This window comes from Ctenocephalides felis, unplaced genomic scaffold (genome assembly GCF_003426905.1).
Source record: "Ctenocephalides felis isolate EL2017-DRISC unplaced genomic scaffold, ASM342690v1 CF-g0.4_SCAFFOLD_01170, whole genome shotgun sequence".
NCBI classification, from domain to species: domain Eukaryota; kingdom Metazoa; phylum Arthropoda; class Insecta; order Siphonaptera; family Pulicidae; genus Ctenocephalides; species Ctenocephalides felis.
The window spans coordinates 32,291,949-32,314,647 of NW_020537324.1; the positions used below are offsets into that span (position 1 = coordinate 32,291,949).

Sequence of the window (22,699 nt, forward strand, 5' to 3'; positions counted from 1 at the left end):
ATATGAAAAATACAAGCAGAAAGTTATATGTCAGAAAAGAAGATTTAAGAGAATTTCGTTCATTATTAAATTAAACGAAAAACCAACCTACTGACAAAAACTTATTATTTTTTTATGTCTTACATTGCAATAATACATTAATTAGCTAGCACGATGAAAATAAAATGGCATGATAAATTGATAACTTATTTCATACAATTTTGCCTACTATAAAAGTATATTATGATACAAACCTGAAAGTAACTAAAAAAGATAACTTATTTATAAAAATAAATAAAAATAATTTATAAATAACTTTATTAATTGATCGTGAAACATAAAAATGAAATATAATGTTAATTAGAATTTAACTATTATTAGTTATTATTAATAATAATAATATATATATATATATATATATTATTAATAGTTAATAATTAATAAAATCTAATTTATTAAAAAAATAAAAGTAATGTAAATCAAAACAAATTAAATTAATTGTAATTTCACACATACATTCATATTGATTCAATTTTTATTGCTTTGTTCATTAGTAGTACAAGAGTATAAATAGAAATTGACTCTATTATTAATATGTTATTAATCATAAATTTACAGTAAACTCAAATAATAGATTAAAGTATCATAAACAAAATCCCTTCGTCGATACTTTTGATCTCACATGTGCGTTCAAACAATTTTGATTGATTTTCAAATTCGTTGTGGCGAATTGATTGACAGAGTATGTGCAATAAATAACTTTTATCCTATGATTTGTATGACCTAGATAACCACGGTAACCTGTTATTTTGTTTGTCAATCTATTTTTGTATTCAGCAAGCCCTTGGAGAGGAACGGGAATCGCACCACTGTCCCGTGGAAGAGGAGGTCACTTTGTTAAGGGAGGAACTCGCGGGCGCAGAGTACAACAGGGACCGATTACAAAACGAGGTATTTTTGAGTAGATCTTAAAAGCACTTTGTAATATATTTTAGATTATTATTGGCAAAATAGTCGGTAATTTTTAAATGCCAAAGCACTGCATCCAACATTTTTGTAGCATGTGAAATTGTTTATTCAAAACTTGTTTCGTAATTGTTTATTCGTATATATTGCACAATAATTACAATATTATAACAAATAATACACACCAAACAAGCAACTCTTGAAGTGTGTTCAACAATATTTCACGCTAATTCATCATTGTTGTAATATGTTTTGCCGCTAATCTTTTAATATTTGCCATCTGGTCCTTTCTACTATATAGGCGGTGTAAAAAGTGCCAGCCAAGGATTAAAAAGGTTCATTACTTTATTTTCTATTTTAAAAAGGTTTTATGGAATAATATCTGAATTATTTATACAATGGGATGCAATTTAGTTATTATGTTGAACAAAAAAATTAAAAACTATAATCTAAATAAAGGTTTAGTTGGTTCTTTTTACCCCAACCACATAAAAGCGATTGAAGTCAAACTTATTTGCTACTGTACAAGATGGCATTTAAGTCAAAATAAATACATCATATAACAATTTTGAATAATGTTTATTAGTAATATGGTAAGACTCGTGATGCACACATTTATTAGTGCCATTATACACATTTATATAATGATAATTATAAATGATATATTTATCATAGCAATAAAAATATGTATGATATTTAAAAACAATAATGTAATTAAAGTCATACTTCAAATATGACATGATCGGTTTGTCATTGTAATTAGCATTTAGAAACGAACCTTCATTAGAGAACTTAAGTAATTGCTGATTTATAAATTCTATAATATTCGTTCACACAGTGAATTTCATTGAACAACGCCTATACAAATATTGCTTTCGCAGCTTCACTTATCATGTAATTGTGTTTGAAGAACTTTACGTAATTAAAATTAACATACATTAATTGACTGATGATTTTTTTTTTACTTTTAGCGATATAATCTCATTATTTGAGCAGCTGTAATATCTGTCTTGCCTAAAAATATTTTCCATTTTAATAACATCAACGATGTATAGAAAATACGAATAATATAGTAATAATTTCTAATCAATAAGCTTACGTTTAGTACACGGCCCAAATGTTTAATTTGTTTTATTATTTTTAAGGAACAGGGTAAAATATTCTACTGATTTAGGCATTTTTCATTAAATCAAGATTTGTACTACGATGTAACTTTAAAATGTTTATTTATCTAGCCGATTTCCTTGTTGATATCGGTACGCATACAACGTTGATGCTGGTACGCATACAACGACAGATCTCTATTCACATACACGACGTCTAATCACAATCGACCCGTATAGAAATGATTTCATCGAGAGCGAATGACGTACAGTTCTGACGTAACGCGTTTCCGTTACGCGCCAAAAGAAGTTTTACTTCAAAAAAACTTATAAATGTGTTAAAATCCGAGAGCCGTTTATCTCTTGATATCGATGTCGCCCGATTGTGGTCAATGGCTGGTTACACACCTTATTTGCAATCGACTTTAAAACGGAATCTTTAAAAAATACCACATTCTATTCGTTTTTGAAATGATAGTAGTAGACCTACTTTGCCCGCAGACCTTCATCCCCTGCTTTACTCTATATACACTTATATATAAAATATTAAATATGCTTAATTTTGTTTTTTGAAATATTGGTATAAATATTCTATTCGTTTTGCATCATACAAAATCATTTGCATTTTGTAACATGGTGCGTTTACAAAAATAAATTCAAATACGAAGTAAGATATAGTAATACGGGTGAATTATTTAGCAATAGCAAAAATATTTTTTAATAATACTTCATCATATAAAAAATCATTTAGCGTAGAATTTATTTTAAACATGTAAAACTAAATACAATATTTTATAATTTTTGAAAATAATTAGTTACATAAAAACATATTTTATGTATTAGACGCATGCATCAGAATTTTATCATTAGTAAAAAAACAGTCTTTACTGGCATTAGAATTCGCTTTTATATATGCCTTATAATTTATGGCATATGTTAATTTAAAGAACTGCAATAACTTATAATTACTACGCATTTTTATGAGAGTTTACTCACATTGTGCATTAGTTAACAGAAATGAGAGGAAATATGTGTGCGCGCGAACAGCGCATGACGGAGTTGCAACTGGAGTTGGATCGACTCCGGGAGCAGAGCTGCAGGCAAAGTGCCGCTCTCAGCTCTACCAGGCAAAGGCTACAAGATGCGGAGGCCAGGGAGAGGGCTCTTCAAGTAGGTTAAATAATTCTTGCAATTAAAATAAAATATATACTAATAAATAACGCATACTTTTTTATATTTCTATACTTTTACAAAATTTGCAACATAAATTTTTGTACTCAAAGGACTTTGCCGTCAATTATTTGTATAACACTGAAAAAAATTGTTTAGGTGTTTAATCAATTAATTATTTTTTAACTTCCCGAAGGAGTAGTTTGTTTTCATTAAAAAATCCGATTCGTTAATTTTATGTTTTCTCGACGTTTCAAGCCATTCTGAATCGAATGAGATCAAATTTGGAAAAAGTATGTGTGTGTGTGTATGTGAACAGATTTTTTGCCATAAATCGACGTTTTCTCGAAAACCTAGGCCAATTTCAAAAATTCAAAAGCCATTCGATGTATCTCGACAAGGGACGATCGGCCGCGACGTTTCTTTATAAATAGGAGAAAATTGAAAAATTTTTCGTCAACGTTTTAGACCGCAATTCTGAACCGATTATGAAAATTCAAAAATCGTTCGAAAAATATTGATTGGGAATCGTGCTGATTAGTTTTTGGTAAAGATTGGCCGGGCCTTTTTCTTGTAATGAAGTGTTAAAAAATTTTTTTCGACGATTTTCATTATTATTTTTTTGACGGTAGATACTATAGTCTTCTAGATCATGCTAAAATTGGTTTAACTTTGAAAATTCGTCAAAGTTTGCAAAAATTGGTATCGTTTTTTTGACATTTGTCACAATTAGACCTTTCATTGACGTTTTCTCAAAAGCGCCTGAACCGATTTCAGAAATTTTAAAGCCATTTGATGTATTTCGATGAGCACTATCGTTTGTCAGTTTTGTGCGACGATCTGCCAAGCCGTTTCTTTGTGTTAAACTTTTTGTCCACATTTAAGCTCATCCTACCGAACCGATTTTAAAAAATCAAAAACTGTTCGAAAGATGTTAGTTGGGAATAATACTGATTAGTTTTAGGTGAAAATCTACCGGGCCGTTTTCTTGTAATTAACTGTTGAAAAAAAAATTTAGCCGATTTTTATGGAATTTTTTTAGCGATATATATCATGGTCTTATAGAACTTACTGTAATATTACGGCCTTACGACAAGTAGTTTAATTTTAAAAATTCATCAAAGTTTAAGAAAATGAGTAGTTTTTTTGACGTTCGTTAAAATTAAAATTGGACGATTTTACTTGGTATAACGATAGAGTACTTGGTTTTAATGAACTTATCAAGCCATTAAATTCCTATGGAAACTGGTTCAATTATAACAATGGTTGATTTCTAAAAATTTACTTTTAGAAAATACTCCGTGTCAAAGTGTTCGCTCGTTTTCAATTATGTGTAATAAATCCACTCGGAATACTTTTAATCACTCATAAATTAATTTATTTTCTATTGATTAAGTCGATTATTTAAACATATCAGGAAGTTCATGTAACTTGCCTCAAGGCTAAATACCAAACCAACTAGTTACTTATAAAATTATCATACATTAATGATTATTATAATATACTAATTGATTTGATGATTTATGCGATTTAAAAAGAATTGAAATTGTCTATAATATATATAACATCTTCATGTCTGATAAAAAATCATCTGGTGGAGAATGAACTGTATTGTACCCTAAATGCTTACCCTAAGGGAAGTTAACAAGTTTGAAAAACAATCTTTATTGAGAATTACCAAAAGGGCGCAGGTAATTCAATTAGGATTTGGTCATTATAATGTTGAGTATTTTAGATATATATAATATGTTTTGATTTGTATCTATATTATCCCAACAGGTTAGATCGGAAATGGCACAACAAACCTTGCAAAGAGAGCTACGCCAGCTGGAAGATCGAGTGCGCTGTCTGGAGAAACGAAATAGATGTTTAGAAAACCAATTAACTGAAGAAGAACGTTGTAGGGACTGTACGAAATTGCAGAACGATGATTTTGTAAGCATTTTTGAATTAAATTAAATTAAGTTGATTCACATATTGCTGTTAATAAAATTAATTTATTATAATTATTTTTCAGATGCGTCGACTAGCGATGGCACTAGATATAGATGAACGATGTGACACTGCAACTCCAGATGCGTTACTTCAGAAAGCGGGTGATGTAGTGCAGGAGTTATCACGATTGAAGTGCAAGGTAATGGCAAGAATAACATAAAACTATGAGATTATATTTGATTCCTAATAATACTATGCAATGTCTACTAAAATTGTCTAGAGCAATCAAAGATTTCATAATTGGCAATAAGGTTGGAAAAGATCGAACCATATTCATATCTTATAGTAAGATTCATGCACCGTTTATGGAATTTCATAAAATTATCTTGGTTTTATCTAACCAACTAAAACTATGTATTACATAAAACTCTATATAAGGTAAATGTACACAATTCCGGGATAGTACATTATAACGGGAGTTTTTAATTTTGATCGCAAAATAAGAAAACGGTCAATAAATAACAATATTATTCAATAGCACATCAATTATAATTTGAATCCTAACAGAATAGCACGATTTTCGAATTTAAATATTAGTTTTTAAAGACGTAAAAAGCTTTTGAAGCATCGGTCGGGACCCGATCGCCATTTCGTACTGGCTTAAGGTTTTTATTCGATTCCGATAAGCTTAATCGATTCAAATTTGTGAAATTTTTTATCAGTAATAATAAGAGATTAGTTTTATAGTTAAATCGAGCATGTATTTGTCAAAAAGTTGTCAATTTCATGACTCCCGTAATTAGGTTCACACATACACAACCGAGCCAGTGAACGTAATTCCATGAGTATCCCGCAATTACGAAAAGCAATTAGTAGACTTGAAATATTTTTGTCTTTTATTTTCAACTGTGCTCAAATACAGCGGTGTTTCTGGTGTTAATAAATTTGGTAATGACTACAGAATACTGTAACGTAATTACGGTATATGTTTTAATTTTTAACCCTAATAATTGGGTTTGAAATGACTACTCTTTCGCAAGAAAGTACACGATTTTTTTCACTTATTTGCATTATTCCAATATACCTAGAATATCATAGTAATGGGAAAATTGTTTGTGTCTACCTTTCATTTATAAGCAATTAGTTCTGTTATATAAATTGAATAAAAAAACAAGTAAACCCCGTATAGCGCACGGTACTGATAGGGTATTCACTAGGGCGCTGGTATGTATGTATGTATGCAGAGATCTAGGGACATTCCTGTAAATCGGTAATTCTGATCTAGGGACATTTCTGTAAATCGGTAGTTTTGATCCGATTAAGGCAGTAATCTTTCGGAATATAACCATTACACAACCTGCATATTAATAAAACGAACATACATCATAAGTTATTAAATTAATATGAATTGCAATACTCGAAAATATGTTTCCGATGCTACTCTTGAATGCTTTCTAATAGCATATCACAGTTTATTAAATACTATTAAATTTATATTCAATATCAGTTTTTTAAAGCTTTTAAAACATAAAAAATTTCCAATCAAACCTAGCTAATTGGCATTGCTAATTTGAAAAACTTTAAAGATTATTTACGTTTCTTAGTAGAATTGTAACTTTCATTCCAAAAATATTTTTTTTTACTTTCAGTTTAAATTTTATTATTTATTTACCGATTATTTCTATAAATGAAATTCTACATGCAAAATTTCGGTCTATAAAGATGTTATAAGTCTAATTTATAGAATAAAACAGTTTTAGCTCGTTCACTTTCCTACTTTTTTTACAAATTATCCTTAAAGTCAAACGTTCCTTAACATCCCGTAATATGCTACATTTACCTTAGAACAAATTAGTATACTTTTTTTCCTATCAATAATGAATTTTGTAATGGTTTGTTTATAATATCGAAAGATATTTCAAGACAATTGCGCAATTTTACATGCAGGTTATTAATTCGATTGTAGATATGTATGTTCTTTGTAATGGCTGTAGTAAAATCTTGATTATGATTATCACTTTAAGAAGTGTGTTAAACTTGGTGCACATTTTATCGTTTCCAATTTTCTTTATTTTTTTCACACAATAATCAGATCTAGTTAGCAATAATTTAAAGTACATGAGTTTAATTTTTAAACTTTTAAGGACTATACAAAATGTATTAAATTACTAAAAGAGTAATATATAATAGTTTATGTTCTAACCATTTAATATTATCTCTAAATTAAAATATATGATTCGTTGATATTCTCTAATAACATTATTAAATATGTATCGTTTCACACACAAAATAACTGCAATGAAATGGCATATTTCAGTATAACAGCACAGCTGATGCTCTCGCGACGTGCGAAGCCGATGCACGTGCCATGCGAGATGGTCTTCAGCGGGCTGCTGCGGAGCGCGAAGGTCTGGTCAGACAGAATGGATGCAGGGAGATAGAGGCGACCAGGCTCAGAGAATCGCTGGATGCCAAAATACACGAATTGCAAGCTTCGAAGGAACGATTGAACAATAGCGAAGCACATGCTGAAACACTTAGAAGTGAGTCTAAATAATTACACATATTTGCGTTGAAATCTATTTTTTAACTTCCCGTAGGGTAAGTTATTGTAATGGGCCGAAAATCGGAATTGAAAATTTTCACATTTCTCGACGTTTTGAAGGTTTCTGAACATTTTGGAATACTTCAGAAAAAATGTATGTGTGTGTGTGTGTATGTATGTATGGATACAAATTTCCAGTCACGTTTTCGGGCGCATGGATCAACCGATTTGAAAGGTTCAAAAAACATTCGATTCCTATCGATAGGGAAAAGAGCTGATTAGTTTTTGGCAATGGCAGGTCCAGCCGTTTCGAGGATACGGAGCAAAGAGTGTAGAAAATAGAAATCGACTTTTTGAGAGAACAGAGGATCCGATTTGAATGATCTAAAAAACATTCAATTAGTAATGATTGGGAGAAGTGTTTATTAGTTTTTGGCAAAGGCAGGCCCAGCCATTTCGAAGATACGGAGCTAAATATGTAAAAAATGGCAGTTTTTAAGAGAACTAAGCGTCCGATTTGAATGATTCAAAAAACTTTTTTCTTGTCTTAACAAAATAATTGATTTTGGAAAAAAAATTTTTTGGTTCATTTTTTTTTTTTTTTTGTTAATTTTTTGTATATATATCGAAAATAATTCAGATTTTATTTTTAATTCTGACTATAGTTCTAATATACTTTAAACAAATAATTTCAACTTTGCAATTCAGTTTATATAATTCTTATAAATATTAGACAATGTTACAATATTTATAATAATCTATTTGAAAACATTCAGTATTCCTCGAACATTTCGTTACGGTACGGAAAGTTCCAGCAATTTGCCTTAAGATGCGATGCCACCCACCCCACCAGTTATCATTTTTGTTTTACTTGCTTAATGAAATGTAATGTATAAACACGATAAACACATACATATGTTATTATGTATACATACATATGTTATTATCATATTATTAACTTTCTGTAGGGTAAGTTATTGTAATTGTCCAAAAATCGAAATTGAAATTTTTTTTTTTCAAAAAATATTTTTTTTGTATATCGAAAATATTTCAGATTTTAATTGTAAGTCTGACTCAAGTTCTATTATACTTTAAACAAATATTTTCAACTTTGCAATTCAGTTTATATAATTCTTATAAATATTAGACGATATAGAATTTATTCATAATAATTTATTTGAAAACATTTTTTATTCCTCGAACATTTTGTTACGGTACGGAAAGTTCTAGCAATTTACCTTAAGGCACGATGTCATACACACTACTAGTTAAATTTTATCTTAAAAGGCAATAATGATCAATGGATATTTTGTGTAAGCAACTGTAAAAACCAAAATGGTCAGAAACCTTCAAAACGCCGAGAAATGTAAAAATTTTCAATTTCGATTTTCGGCCCATTACAATAACTTACCCTACGGGAAGTTAATTATATATGATATATTATTATTCATTCATTTTGAATGGAAAACTTTACTTTATCCTTCATTTTATGAATAAATTTTATTAATAAATGAGCGTTCCATAAGCATAAGAAAAATTTATGAAAAGTATTGAGAATTCATGATTAATATTACTGTTTTATTTGTAGGTCTTATAATTCTATATTGTGAAAAATTCTTGAGTGTTTGAAAAAAAAAATGGCAAAAAATGCTTCAATTAGCACAATAAATATTCTTTTCAGCTGATCTTCAAACAGTGGAAGAACGACTAAGTCGTCTCCAAGTCGAACACCAAAGTCTACTTCAATGCATTTGGCAGGGATTGGGAGGTCGTGGCGAGTGGAAAGAATGCGCTATCAAAGATCGAATACGTGAAATTATGACACAAAATCAAGAGCTGTCAATGGTTTGTAGAGAGAACTATATCATTAGATTAAATCCCACATAAAAGACAAATATTTTATTATATAAATCCATTTGTATCGATATGCTTTTATCACTAAAACTTGAAACAATCTTGTCGACAAAAAAGTGAAGTAAAAACAAAGGACATCCAGAAAAATGTAATTATGAAATATAAAGTTACAATAAAATTATAATCATTTGAAGAATATACGGGCGTAGTTATGGATGTCGCAGACTGCTTTAGTCTGGTGCAGAAGAAGGTTATTTGATTACTTCTTTTTGAGTTGTCTTGCTTTGCAACTGATTGCAATTGTGTGTATATGTTATTGATTATTATATGATGATGGTCATTTTGTCTCGTTGTTAGTTGTTATAGTAGAAATAATAATGTATGTCCTTCAATATAATAATCATGAGTATTTATTTTATAACTCTAATTTATATATTCAACAGCAAGCTGAATCTTGCCGCGAAAAATTATCAATGGAACATTCTCGAGCTTGTGATCTGCAGGAGAACGCTGCTTGCAGAGAGCGCGCTCACGAGGCAAAAGTTATTCAACTGCAGGGAGAAATCGATTTACTCAGAAGGGAACACGTTACGGTAAAAACCTAAAATTATTATATGATAAAATATTTTACTCATAATCAATTTGAGTAAACCCGGTACTACCCAACCGAGCTAACATTACCCGCATATGTGTTACATGATTCTTACTAGAAATCAAAATTTTAGATAAAGCTTCGAAAAATGTAGCTTTTTTATTAACTTCTCGCCGTTCTCATTTATACGAATTTTTTTACTTGTCGAAAAGTTATTCATTAAAAGCAATTGTTATACATGTATTTTTGCCAAGCACGCAGGAGAATATTCTGAATTTTTGTAAATTTAAAAAATGGTATTTTTGTATATTGTGAAATTTTGTGAAAAGTTGATGATTATCACAGTGATGTGTACCTCTTTATATGCATTTATGTAATAAACAACATATTTTAATATTGGACTTTAAATTTGGCAAAATTGATTCTATTGTTCAATGATTGCTTCTTAAAATGTTGAATTTGAAATTTAACTAATATTAAAAGGAATTAGTCATTCCTAATATAAAACAAAATAAATTATTAAGTTTCCAAATTTTAAATAATTTATTAGATATTCATTTAAAATATTTTATCACAATTTCAGTTGCACAGCTACTTGCAGCGATTGTCAATCTCGCTGGCGTACGCTGCTCCACCGCGGGTCGAAGAAAATGCACCGTGTTTGTCCGAACAACTTCTGCAAAGAGCTGAACATCTTGTTCGTGTTGAAGCTGAAAAGCATTGTTGCGATAAGGTAATTTTAATATATTGATGATAATTTCAAATAATAACTGTATATAATGCAAAAAAATTTGCTTATACAATACGACTATATAAGGGAGAAAGTAACAACTGATAATAATTATTTCAAATTATGGTACTTTAGTACATGACGTAGTGGGAAAGCCAATGAAAGCTTATCTAAGCTTCAATATTGACATGCGATGAAAATTTGTGCCTCAATGAAAATTTAGGTTTTTTATTATTTTTTTCTAACACACTTTGGTCGAAAAACTTAAAATATTTCAGTCTTTTACCACATTAAGCGAGATAATTGTCATAAGAAAAGTATGTTAATATGTTCCAAAGTCCACGCATCGTTTTAAAGAGGCGTATTCTGCAAAAATCGTATTAAGCATGCGTATTTTGTGTTACGTAGTTATAGAATTTATTAAAACTCTCCTTCGATAATTCAGATTGTTGGGTTATAATTCAACCCTTGTAGCTGTGGACTGTATTAAACATTGATTTGTTTGTATATTATGTATTTGTTGCAGTTCTAATTACAATCACTGATTTGTTACTAAGTTATAATGAAAGATGATATATTTATTTTTATTTGCTATTTACATGTTGTTAAGCAGACTTTACTTTTTGAAGTGAACAACTAGTTCAATTAAAACTCTCCGCTACCCCCTCTACCAGGGGTAGCAACTATTCCGTGTAAAGCTTAATGCCCTGAAGTTTGTCACCTTCATGGTAATCTAATAAAACGAAAAGACGTCCGAACAGCATCATTCTCTAAACTGAATTCTTTAGTATTTGCAATCCTCTTCCAAAATTATTCTGCTTTTGTACTTTGTTACTATGAATGTTAACCCTATTGTTACGAGCGTCGCCTATAGGCTACATCTACATGGCGTGTACGAATGTTGTCTTTACCCAATATCCGCAATTTATTTATTTTATATAATATAGATATATGCATTAATGTCCATTCATATGTGATAAATATTCAACCATAATATAATTGCATTTGAATGTTATTAAAATTGTTATCAAATTTTCAACATTGGAGTAAGTGCTTGTTTTCAGATCTTTGATTTTTAAAAAATTTTGATATCATTTTTTGGATCGTTTGAATAAATCTAAATACTTCTTGTTTGTTATCAACATAATTGTAAAATATTATTTATGTGTATTCATTTTAATTATTCCAAATAATAAATGATTTTATACCATCTGAATAGTTTTAAAATGACGAAATATAAGACTTTGACTACAGCAACAATGAAAATATTGATACTGGTGGTATATAAAAATATTTGTATACATTTATACAATTTACAAACAACATTAATTTTGAAACAGCTACATGATTGTGCATAATCTTTATTACTATTTTATTATGGCTTTTGAAATTTGTTTATAGGATGCTAAATTTTATTTGCGACATTGTTTTACTATTTAAATTCTCATTTATATAAATAAAATATTAATGTTATTTAGATTCTATGTTGTGACTTACCCTGCAATGCGCCGCGCCTCAGGAGAGAACGCTCGTGCCATGATATACCTTTGAAGGAGGTAATGTAACGTCTCGGAATGCATTCATAATTTATTTTATACTGTGCACACACATATATTTATAAATATATGTATGTGTATATATATATTTAGAGGTTGTATTTTTGCTTCAACCGTATAGTGAAAATTTCATCAAAATCACACATTTTATCTTACTAACAAGGACAACCTAAGGTTTCCTCTTCTGGGACTTGAAGAAACTTTGCAAAATGATAAAACTAATAGCTAAAACGAAACTCTTAACATATTATAGAATTATGTTGAATAATAAAAAATAATTTAATTTTCTGGAAAATGTTTTGTTTATGTTAAAAAACTTTATTTGTAGATTGTCAGCATATTTCTAAAATTGATTGCATAGTATTATACGTTAATAATAAAATGTTCTTAAATAATTTTGGAATCAGAAATATTCTAGAAGTTTATCCTTTCATAAAGAGTTTCATACTATGTTGTTTATCTATTCAAGAAAAGCTGACACAATTAAAATTTTCTACAAATTATTTTATTTTGCAGACGACAGTAGTTAATAATTTGCAGAAACGAATAAGAATATTGAAGGATCAATTGCAAAGAAAAGAGCTGCATGTAGATCTTCTGAAGAAAAAGCTTCAACTACAAGAGGAAAATCATCGTAGCAGATGTTTATTACAAGTAAGCAAAAAATAAGAATAGAATATGGGCATAAGATGTGAAAATATGATCTTTATTTTTTAGTTTTATTATCTCTTAATTTATTATATTATATATCTTTCAAATTTTTAAAAAAATGTTTGCCTGATTCTAGTACACAAAATCTTATACTCACCCGTTAAAGTGATTGCAAATATTAGGAGTAAAAAATGAGATGAATCTACCAAAGATATATATTAACTATGAAATATTTAAATTTTAATACTTAATTAATAAATAAAAACAAATAAATTAATTACTCTCCCTGATTTAGTTTTTTTTTCATTTATTAAAATATATGTTCATATCTCAATCAGACACATTATCTGGTGTAAGAGATCACAACAAATATTTTATCAAATTGTAAATGTAATTGAATTTAATTTTAAATTTTTCAAAGTCTGTCTTTATTTTGTTTGATAGCTTATTCTTTTCATCAGATTTTTCAGTTTTTGAGAATTGAACGTAATATAAATATAAATATAAAGATGCAGTAATTGTCAAGTTTCATAGACCTGACTATCTGATTTGTTTCAATTTTAGTACATGTTTTATTTTAATTTCATTATTTTTGATTTTGTGTATTATAATTTACTATTTATTTTTATTATTTTAGTGGCACGTTGTTTTGGTTTATTTGTTCTTCTCTTGGGTGAGATAAAGGTAATTATATACTAAAGTTTTCATAGCTTTGTACACCATTTGTTGTAGTATATATAACATGCATAATAACTCTTGAAATATGATAATTATACTTTTTACGCTAATTACAGAATGAACGAGATGAAGCAATTGCTCGTGCAAAACGTAGTGCTAGAAATGCTGAAAAAGCCGCGGCACAATTAGCTGATGCCAACAATCAAATCCGATGCCTCAATCAGCAGCTGAGTGAAGCAGCAGATATGAAGGTAATTGACATAGTTCATTTTTATTGTAAAATTAGTTTTTTTGCAGTATTTAAGCTATTGCAGAATTCTTCATAATACCTTTCTTATAATGGTAATCTGACAAAGCTATTGTCATGTGAGAAGGATTAATGATTCGTTGACACAAAATTAATAAGATGTCAAAGTGTAAAAAAATAGTCGGAACTTACGAAGACAACAATAAGTTCTGATGATGCATGAGAATTATTTTGCACAGTGTTATACTAAATTAATGATATAAAGTATATTAAAGTCCATACCGGAAGATACTTTTTGAATGAAGGCACTAAATCAATAAGTCATACAACGCTTATGTTTCTTTTTCTTTTTCTTCTAATAAAAATAGGAGCAAATGACTGTAAAAAATTAAGTGTTAAGAAAACAAACCAGACTTACAGAAATTTATTACATTTCCCTATCGGAAAATAGAAAAGAAGAATTTCGTTTGTTTTTGATTTTTCAAAACTTTTCGGGCAGGGACAGGCAACGCAATTCTGCGGGTGTATTCTTTTCTAAAATAGATAAATGTAAAAGAAGAATAACATATTATTCTAATGATGAATGGATCATATATAATTTGTTGATTTTATGTGAATGTTTTTGTTCTGTAATAATAGTGTTGTGTTTCCCAAGGTAAGTAATATTAGAATTTTGATATTGACTATCTAATGAGCTCTGAATAAGAAGAAAACGACTTCTTCAAATCTTCAAAAATTAACCGACTAAGTTCTTTTAATAAACCACTGCAACATCATAAGCAGCAATGATGGCGTCATAAAAAATACTCTACTTGCTAAAAATAAAAGAAAAAAATTGCAAGTGCAAAATTAGTAAAAGAAGCTATATGAGAAGCTGCTGATTTACTTTCTAAAAAATTAAAAAAATGGAAAATTATAGTTTCAGCTATAGATACGTCGTTATCATCAGTACGAACTTTTGTTTGAAGAAATGAGAGATCAACTTTTTTTTTGTAAAGAATGATCAAATGACTTATATTCAAAGTGTGTTAAAAAGAAGTAATATGTTCACAGAACATGGTTTTGAATTGTTTAGGGTTATTGAAATTATAGATATGTTGATTCATTCTTTTACAATTAGTGTTATATTGGCAATTTATACCAATATAGAAAAAATCACCACAATTGCAATTCATTTGTTGATTGCTGGCAATATGAAAAGTAATATCATGATCATACAGTATCCATCATATTCTAACAACAATATACAGTATTTAAAGATGTTTGTCGTGTCGTAAATGTTAAACCGTGTCATAATCGGTTATAAGAATTATAGAGCCATGTCATATGTTAGTACGCGATCAGAATAATGGCCATTGTTCACGCAATCTTAACGTTTTTAATTTTCTTTATGCGTAACTTCCGAGCATTCTTTGGCGTACTGCATATTCTTGGGACTCTCTTTAAAAAAATTATATATAAATACTTATAATAGAAATATTGTTTTATTGTGTGATGGCTTAACACTATATGATATTGTCTGGTCATGAACAGATTTCAAAATCAAATTTCAGTTATATGGTAATAATTATAGCTGAGATCAATCAAAGTAATTTAAATTTGTTAAGAACCTATTGACTTTATTTTACTTCAGATATTGAATCGTATTATACGATTCAAAAAAAAAAAACTAGTAGTGCATGGCATCGTGTCTTAAGGCAAATTGCTATAACTTCCAGTAAATAATTTTTTTTAATAAGCATTAATTTTTTTTGAGAATTTTGAAAACTTGCATTTTTTGAAAAATATTATTATAATTTTGATCTTTTTTCAAAGCAATCGCGCTGCGTATGTGTTTAAGGAAAGAATTCAAGATACGAAATGCTTGAGTTCTATTGCATCTCCTCAGGAGGTGCCGAATGATCAACGCAACAGTGCTTTTATACCACTTCATTGTAAAATTAAGCGTTTAACGACGCAATCTTGCTGGAAGTCACATTTGACGTTATTACTTCAAAATTGCAACAGTAGATACATATGCCAAGACTAGAAAAACATCTAACAAAAAAAAGAGTGAGCGTAAGGTTCACACGCGCTTGAAGTAAAACTTATTTGCTACTGTACAAGATGACATTTAAATAAAAATAAATACATCATATAACAATTTTGAATCATGTTTATAATAACATTATTATTATTATTATTATAACATTAAAAAATATGTATAATATTTAAAAACAATAATGTAATTAAAGTCATACTTCAAATATGACATGATCGGTTTATCATTGTAATTAGCTTTAGAAATGAATTTTTATTAGAGAAATGAAGTAATTTCTGAATAATAAATTCTATAATATTCGTTCACACAGTGAATTATATTAAACCACGCCTCAACAAATATTGTTTTCGCAACTTCACTCATCATGTAATTATGTGTGAAGAACTACATGTAATAAAAATTAACATACATTCATTGACTGCTTGTATTTTTTTTACTATTTCGCTGGCGATATAATCTCATTCTTTGAGCAGCTGTAATATCTGTCTTGCCTTAAAAATATTTTCCATTTTAATAACTTCAAAGATTTATAGAAACTACGAATAATATAGAAATAATTTCTAACCAATAAACTTACTAACCATTAATCTTATTAATCAATATTTTCAAGAAACAGGGTAAAATATTCTTCTGATTCAGGCATTTGTACAACGGTGTAACTTCAAATTGTTTATTTATCTATGCCGATTTCCTTGTTGATATCGGTACGCATACAACGTTGACGTCGGTATGCATACAACGACAGATCTCTATTCACATACGCGACGACTAATCACAATCGACCCGTATAGAAGTGATATCATCGAGAGTGAATGACGAATCTTTGGCATTCGACTCTTATCTTATATTATCTTCCGTAACGCACTTCAGTTGCATTTGTACGGATTTACACCCTAGTCGCGCCTAAAGATGTTTTGCTTTAATAATATTTTACAATTCCTCCAAAGTTCAGTTATTCGAGTGTCCATAAAGTCCATCGATAGCCCATAAAAAAGTCTAAATAGAAATGGTTTTGCTACGTTTAATTAAACGTCTGATCAGGTTGCGGTGGATACAAAATCACCAAATCACGCATAAATTATTATCGTTTTTGAATCACCTTTATTTTATAAATTTGTATCATTTCTCTTGCTTTGATTTAAATTTAATTAAATGCATACTTTTTATTATCTTTTTTTTTCTTTACTAGTACTTTATAGTTTATATTACGACCGTATCTGTTTTTAATTGACAAATATGTGGTGTATCATAATAAAAAATTTATTAACTTCAGATAAAGAATCTCTTAATTCTTAAATTGAAGTTGTGTTATGACAATGATTAAGGTATTATCGATGTTTTTTTCTAGATATGCCTATTAGAACGTTCACGAAAAGTTGAGGAACTGCAACAGCGCCTATCCGAATGCGAAAATCAGAAGATCAAGCAGGCAAGACAGCATAGCGCGACGAAGGAGCACAGCCGACAAAATGAACAGGTCTGTATGATATTTAATTAGATTTTTAATCAACAAATTATTGTATAGACATAAATCTATCATTACAACTACTTTATGGTTTAAACTTTAAACTTTAAAGAATGGAGATTGATAAAGCAATAAGAAGTGCTCTCACGTCTAAGCCTATTGCTAGATTACTGGCTTCTGTTTTTAGCCTTGAAACTGAAAAGCTTCAACTTCAATAACGTTGAAGCATTAAATTGGTTGATATTGATGTAGCATTTACATTTATAATTTTGCACGCAAATCATATTCGCTTTATGTTTCCTTGTATTGGCATTTCATATTATTGTGAGTGTGGCCCATCGTGGTTAAGTATGACTGCATCGATTCCGCTCTGAGGAACCTGATGATCCAGTATTTGCATCGATTTTTACTTGGAAATATAAATAGCAAAATATTTTCAAGTGAAAATACACCCTCATTCGGCATTGCTGCATCAATAAATATTCGCCATATTACAGAAATTGTAATAATAATTTATTACACAGAGATAAGACAACTGTTTGGGTTGCCATATGTAAAACAAACGTAGTATTAAGTCAAATTAGACCAGCGTATATAACGTTCAAGTTCTGATTCCTGTTCAAATTAATAATAATAAAAAGAATGTAATTCTGAGTAATTTGACTTAATACTACTTAATCTTCTCCAGAACGTTCACACTGATCGTTAAAAAATATGTACTAAAAACTTAAAAGTTAGGTACAAACGACGCCAATTGATATTGTTGAAAAAAAAAACTATCAAAATTAACAGTTGAACAATTTCAATTGATATATCACAATTAAAAAAAAGAGTGCGCGTCAGGTTTGCAACCAATTGAAGTAAACCTTATTTGCTACTGTACAAGACCACATTTAAATAAAAATAAATACATCATATAACAATTTTGAATAATGTTTATTGTAATATGGTAACACTCGTGATGCACATATTTATTAGTGTCAACCATTATACACATTTATTTAATGATAAATTATAAATTAAATATTTATAATAACATTAAAAATATGTATAATATTCAAAAACAATAATGTAATTTAAGTCATACATCATATATGACATGATCGTAATTAGCATTTAGAAATGAACCTTTATTAGAGAAATGAAGTAATTGCTGATTAATAAATTCTATAATATTCGTTTACAGAGTGGATTATGTTAAACAACGCCTAAACAAATATTGTTTTCGCAACTTCACTCATGATGTAATAATTGTGTTCGAAGAACTTCATGTAATTGAAATTAACATACATTCATTGACTGTTTATATTTTGTTTTACTTTTTCGCTGGCGATATAATCTCATTCTTTGAACAGCTGTAATATCTGTTTGCCTAAAAAATATTTTTTATTTTAATAACTTCAAAAATGTATAGAAACTACGAATAATATAGAAACAATTCAGGCATTTTTCATTGAATCAATATTTGTACTACGTTGTATCTTTAAACTATTTATTTAGCTATGGCGATTTCCTTGTGATATCGGTACGCAAACAACGTTGATGCCGGTATGCATACAACGACAGATCTCTATTCACATACACGACGGCTAATCACAATCGACCCGTATCGAAATAATCTTATCGAGAACGAATGACGAACAGTGTGGGCGTAACGGACTTCCGTTGCATTTGTACGGATTTACACTCTAGTCGCGCCTAAAGAAGTTTACTTCAAAAATCATATTAAAAATGACTCAAAACGTAAAGCAGTATGCCGAATATTTAAATCTTAGCAAAGTGTAGAATTTAATTAGATTAAACTTACCTATGTATTTTACGATTTGATTTAGCTATAGATAGACAAAGATTATATAATATTAGATTATTTATGATTCTCAGAAAATCATTTAACAAATATTTTGTATGGTTCTCATCTTTTGTAAAGTTTATTCTGTGAATTTAATATATTTTTATGAACAATTATGTACGCTCAAATAAACTTTTATGATCAATATAACCATTGATGACTATATAAGTCTCACGACTTCATCACATTTTATTAGTTTTGATCTTTTGTGCTAATTTTTGCAAAAGGTTCAATGCCGTTCATGTTATGGTTGGCGTACGAATAAACTATTCATTATGCGAACATAAACAGAATAGTATTATAGCAAAAATATTTCATCAATAATATAATGAAGTAAACTTTATTTTGAGAAAGGCAAGAAGTCGTTAAAATGTGGCGGCAATATAAAATGCAGATATTACGTTTCTTGATAGATATTTGAAGCAAACAAATTTTCTCATATTTCAATTCAATTAGGTGAAATGAATAATACGAATAACTTGATATTAAGATATAATGTAATCTATTTGCACTTAGAATCTATATCGCTGGGTTCTGAGACACCTAACACTGAAAACTCATCAAATACATAACTAGTGGGGAGCATGGCATCGTGCCTTAAGGCAAATTGCTGAAACTTTCCGTACCAAAAATTTTTTTTTTCAAAAGATTAACATTTTTGAAAAAATTAGATTTTTGAGAAACTATATTTATTGAAAAAAAAAAATTTTTTTGGCAAAGGCTTTTTGAAAAAAAAATGTTTTCTTTATTTTGAAATATTTTGGAAGTTTTGAACTTTTTTCCAAAGCAATCGTACTGCATTAACTGCATAGAGACGAAATATCAAAGCGCGTAAGCGCCGCGTCGCCGTCTAACGGATAAACATTGGTACGGAACCGATAGGAATGTGAACAAAATTATACTTATTGTTAAAATCTCTATAAAATATCTGATAATTTGATGCCTAATGATCATTTTTGACCGCCAAATGGCTTCTTTTTACTTTTTTCACTAGATCTCCGTAACCGCTAGATCTGCCTTCATAAATTTGATCAGTTTTTCGTTTTGTCCATACAATTTTTGGAATTATTAAAATCAGACGATCCGTTCTTTTAAAAACTGAGTCATTGTTTTTGGCACTTTTTGCCCCGTATCTACGAAACGGCTAGACCAAGCACGTCAAAAACTGAATAATCGAAATCGGTTGAACCGTGTTCCCGAAATCGTCGACGAAAATTTGTATCCGCACACACACACACATACATCCATTTTTTCTAAGGTATGCCAAAATGTTCAGAAACCTCTGAAACGTAAAGATATAAAAAACTTTTCATTTTCGATTTTTTTGCAATTACTATAACTTAACCTATGGGAAGTTAATAAACAGCGTTAAAGATGTACCACAAAAGGTCAAAACTGATAGCTGTTCTAAAACAAAAACCTATTTGTTAAAGAACAATTAAAATAATACCTTATAATTGATCTTTTTATAGGATCAATATTCAAATAAAATACATTTCAATAACTTTCTAATTCATAATATCTGTGCTAAATTGTTATATTCTCAAGGTTTAGTAATATTTATTTATTTAAATTTAAAGTATAAAAGATTCGTTATCAACTTTTTCCTATGTACTTTGTGGAGTAGTATCTCTGTTACTGTAACAAATATTGTTATATTTTAATCTGATCTAAAAAAATATTTTTGTGATATTACAAATTTCTGCATATCCTAAAGTGATCTATTTTTTACAAAAAATGTACAAAACTCTATGATTTAAAATTCAGTATGTTCTACTTTTTGCTTAGAAAGTATGTAAATACGTTCAATAATCAAGAGCTTTCAAAAAATTAAATAATGAAAAAATAATAATATATAAAGAAGTAGAAGGTATGAAACAAACAAATGAAACAAATCTCAAGAGTCAAATTGGTCAATGTAATAAAATACTCATTAATCAGTATTTAACAATTATTAAAATTATTATTTTTTAATTATAAAATAGTTTTAAAATATTCAAAATAAGTTCAAAATTATCAGAGTAATTTTGAACGAAAAATAGTATTATAATTTATTAGTTACATTAAACAGTTCATTTGATCTACGATTTCTAAATAATTTTTAAGAAAAATTTTGAATGAACTAATTTTAATGGGCTGCTAAAGGTAGTATAACAAAACTATGCTTTACATAAAAATATACACAGATATGAACTTGCGATAAATTGTAAGTGACTCGTGGGAATGTCATTGAATTTCGAATTTCTGCATACCGTTCTTTATTATAAAGAAAACAGATATGACTGACAGGCAGTTTTGATTCTTCAGACATGAAACCATGATGTATTTTGAATAATAAATTTGAAATATGCACCATATTTTGTTTCAGTGTCTTCGTGAAGAAGCGCAACGGCTAAGGGCTTCGCTCTCGGACAATTCGCATGCCCTTAGTCTCCTGCAATCCTTCCGCGGATCAGTTGCCCGTCTGCTCGCAATACCCAGCTCTCACACAGATTCCGAAATTATATGCCGTCTGCAGAAGATGGTCACGGCCAAAGATGTCCATCATCATGTAAGTTACAAATATTCTAAATTAAGGTACAATAATAAATTTTTAAACGAGTGCTAAATGAGTATCTATTGAATTTAAACATTGTTTAGGACCCGGATTCTTAAAAATTCTTTACTTAATTGTAAAAAGTCGAAGAAATGCAAGAATTAAAGTTCAAAGTCGAAGAACAAGATTTATGTTTTCTTTAATTTTCAGCCATTTTCAATCGAATGAGACAAGATTTGGAAAACGTATATGTATGTGTGTGTATGTGAGCCGATTTTTGACTTTTTTTTTGACGTTTTTTAAAAATTACTGAATAGATTTCAAAAATCTAAAAATAATTCTATAAAACATGATAAGCACTCGCGTTTGTTTGATTTTTGATATGGGCCAAGCCGTTTCTTTCTAAATTGATTTTAAAAATTCAAATTTATATGAAAGATATTATTTGGGAACCATACAGATAACTGTAGAAAAAAAATTTTTTGATGAAACTTCTTATGTTGATTGATATCATGCTCCTGAAGAACTACTAAAATATTACGGCCCTCCGACATGTTATATAATTTCAACAATTCATTGATGTTTGAAAAAATATGGTAGTCAAAATTTGTCCCAAAGAGTGACTTCAAATTTGAATTTCACAAATTTAAAATCTGGAATTTGAGTTTCACAAATTTAAAAATTGGAGTACATTTGATAAGGATAAGCCGCGAGAAGATCGGCCAAGACATTGGAAATGGCTTTGGAATTAAAAAAGTTAGTGAGTAGTCTACAAAACTTCTCTATTTGTGTAAAAACATTA

At 28.9% G+C, this 22,699-nt stretch overlaps 1 protein-coding gene across 1 annotated transcript in view; it reads left to right on the forward strand.

The window, feature by feature from the left end:
• Positions 1-22,016, forward strand: part of LOC113367094 (coiled-coil domain-containing protein 170-like) — a 29,375-nt gene extending 7,359 nt beyond the window's left edge. The window contains exons 3-16 of the mRNA XM_026608723.1: positions 817-930; positions 3,064-3,218; positions 4,998-5,153; positions 5,236-5,352; positions 7,471-7,696; positions 9,380-9,543; positions 9,996-10,145; positions 10,728-10,877; positions 12,947-13,084; positions 13,719-13,754; positions 13,876-14,010; positions 17,396-17,524; positions 21,730-21,912; positions 22,002-22,016. Coding sequence (XP_026464508.1) covers positions 817-930; positions 3,064-3,218; positions 4,998-5,153; positions 5,236-5,352; positions 7,471-7,696; positions 9,380-9,543; positions 9,996-10,145; positions 10,728-10,877; positions 12,947-13,084; positions 13,719-13,754; positions 13,876-14,010; positions 17,396-17,524; positions 21,730-21,912; positions 22,002-22,016 — 1,868 coding nt within the window. The remainder of the gene's footprint in view (positions 1-816; positions 931-3,063; positions 3,219-4,997; positions 5,154-5,235; positions 5,353-7,470; positions 7,697-9,379; positions 9,544-9,995; positions 10,146-10,727; positions 10,878-12,946; positions 13,085-13,718; positions 13,755-13,875; positions 14,011-17,395; positions 17,525-21,729; positions 21,913-22,001) is intronic.
• Positions 22,017-22,699: the final 683 nt, after the last annotated feature.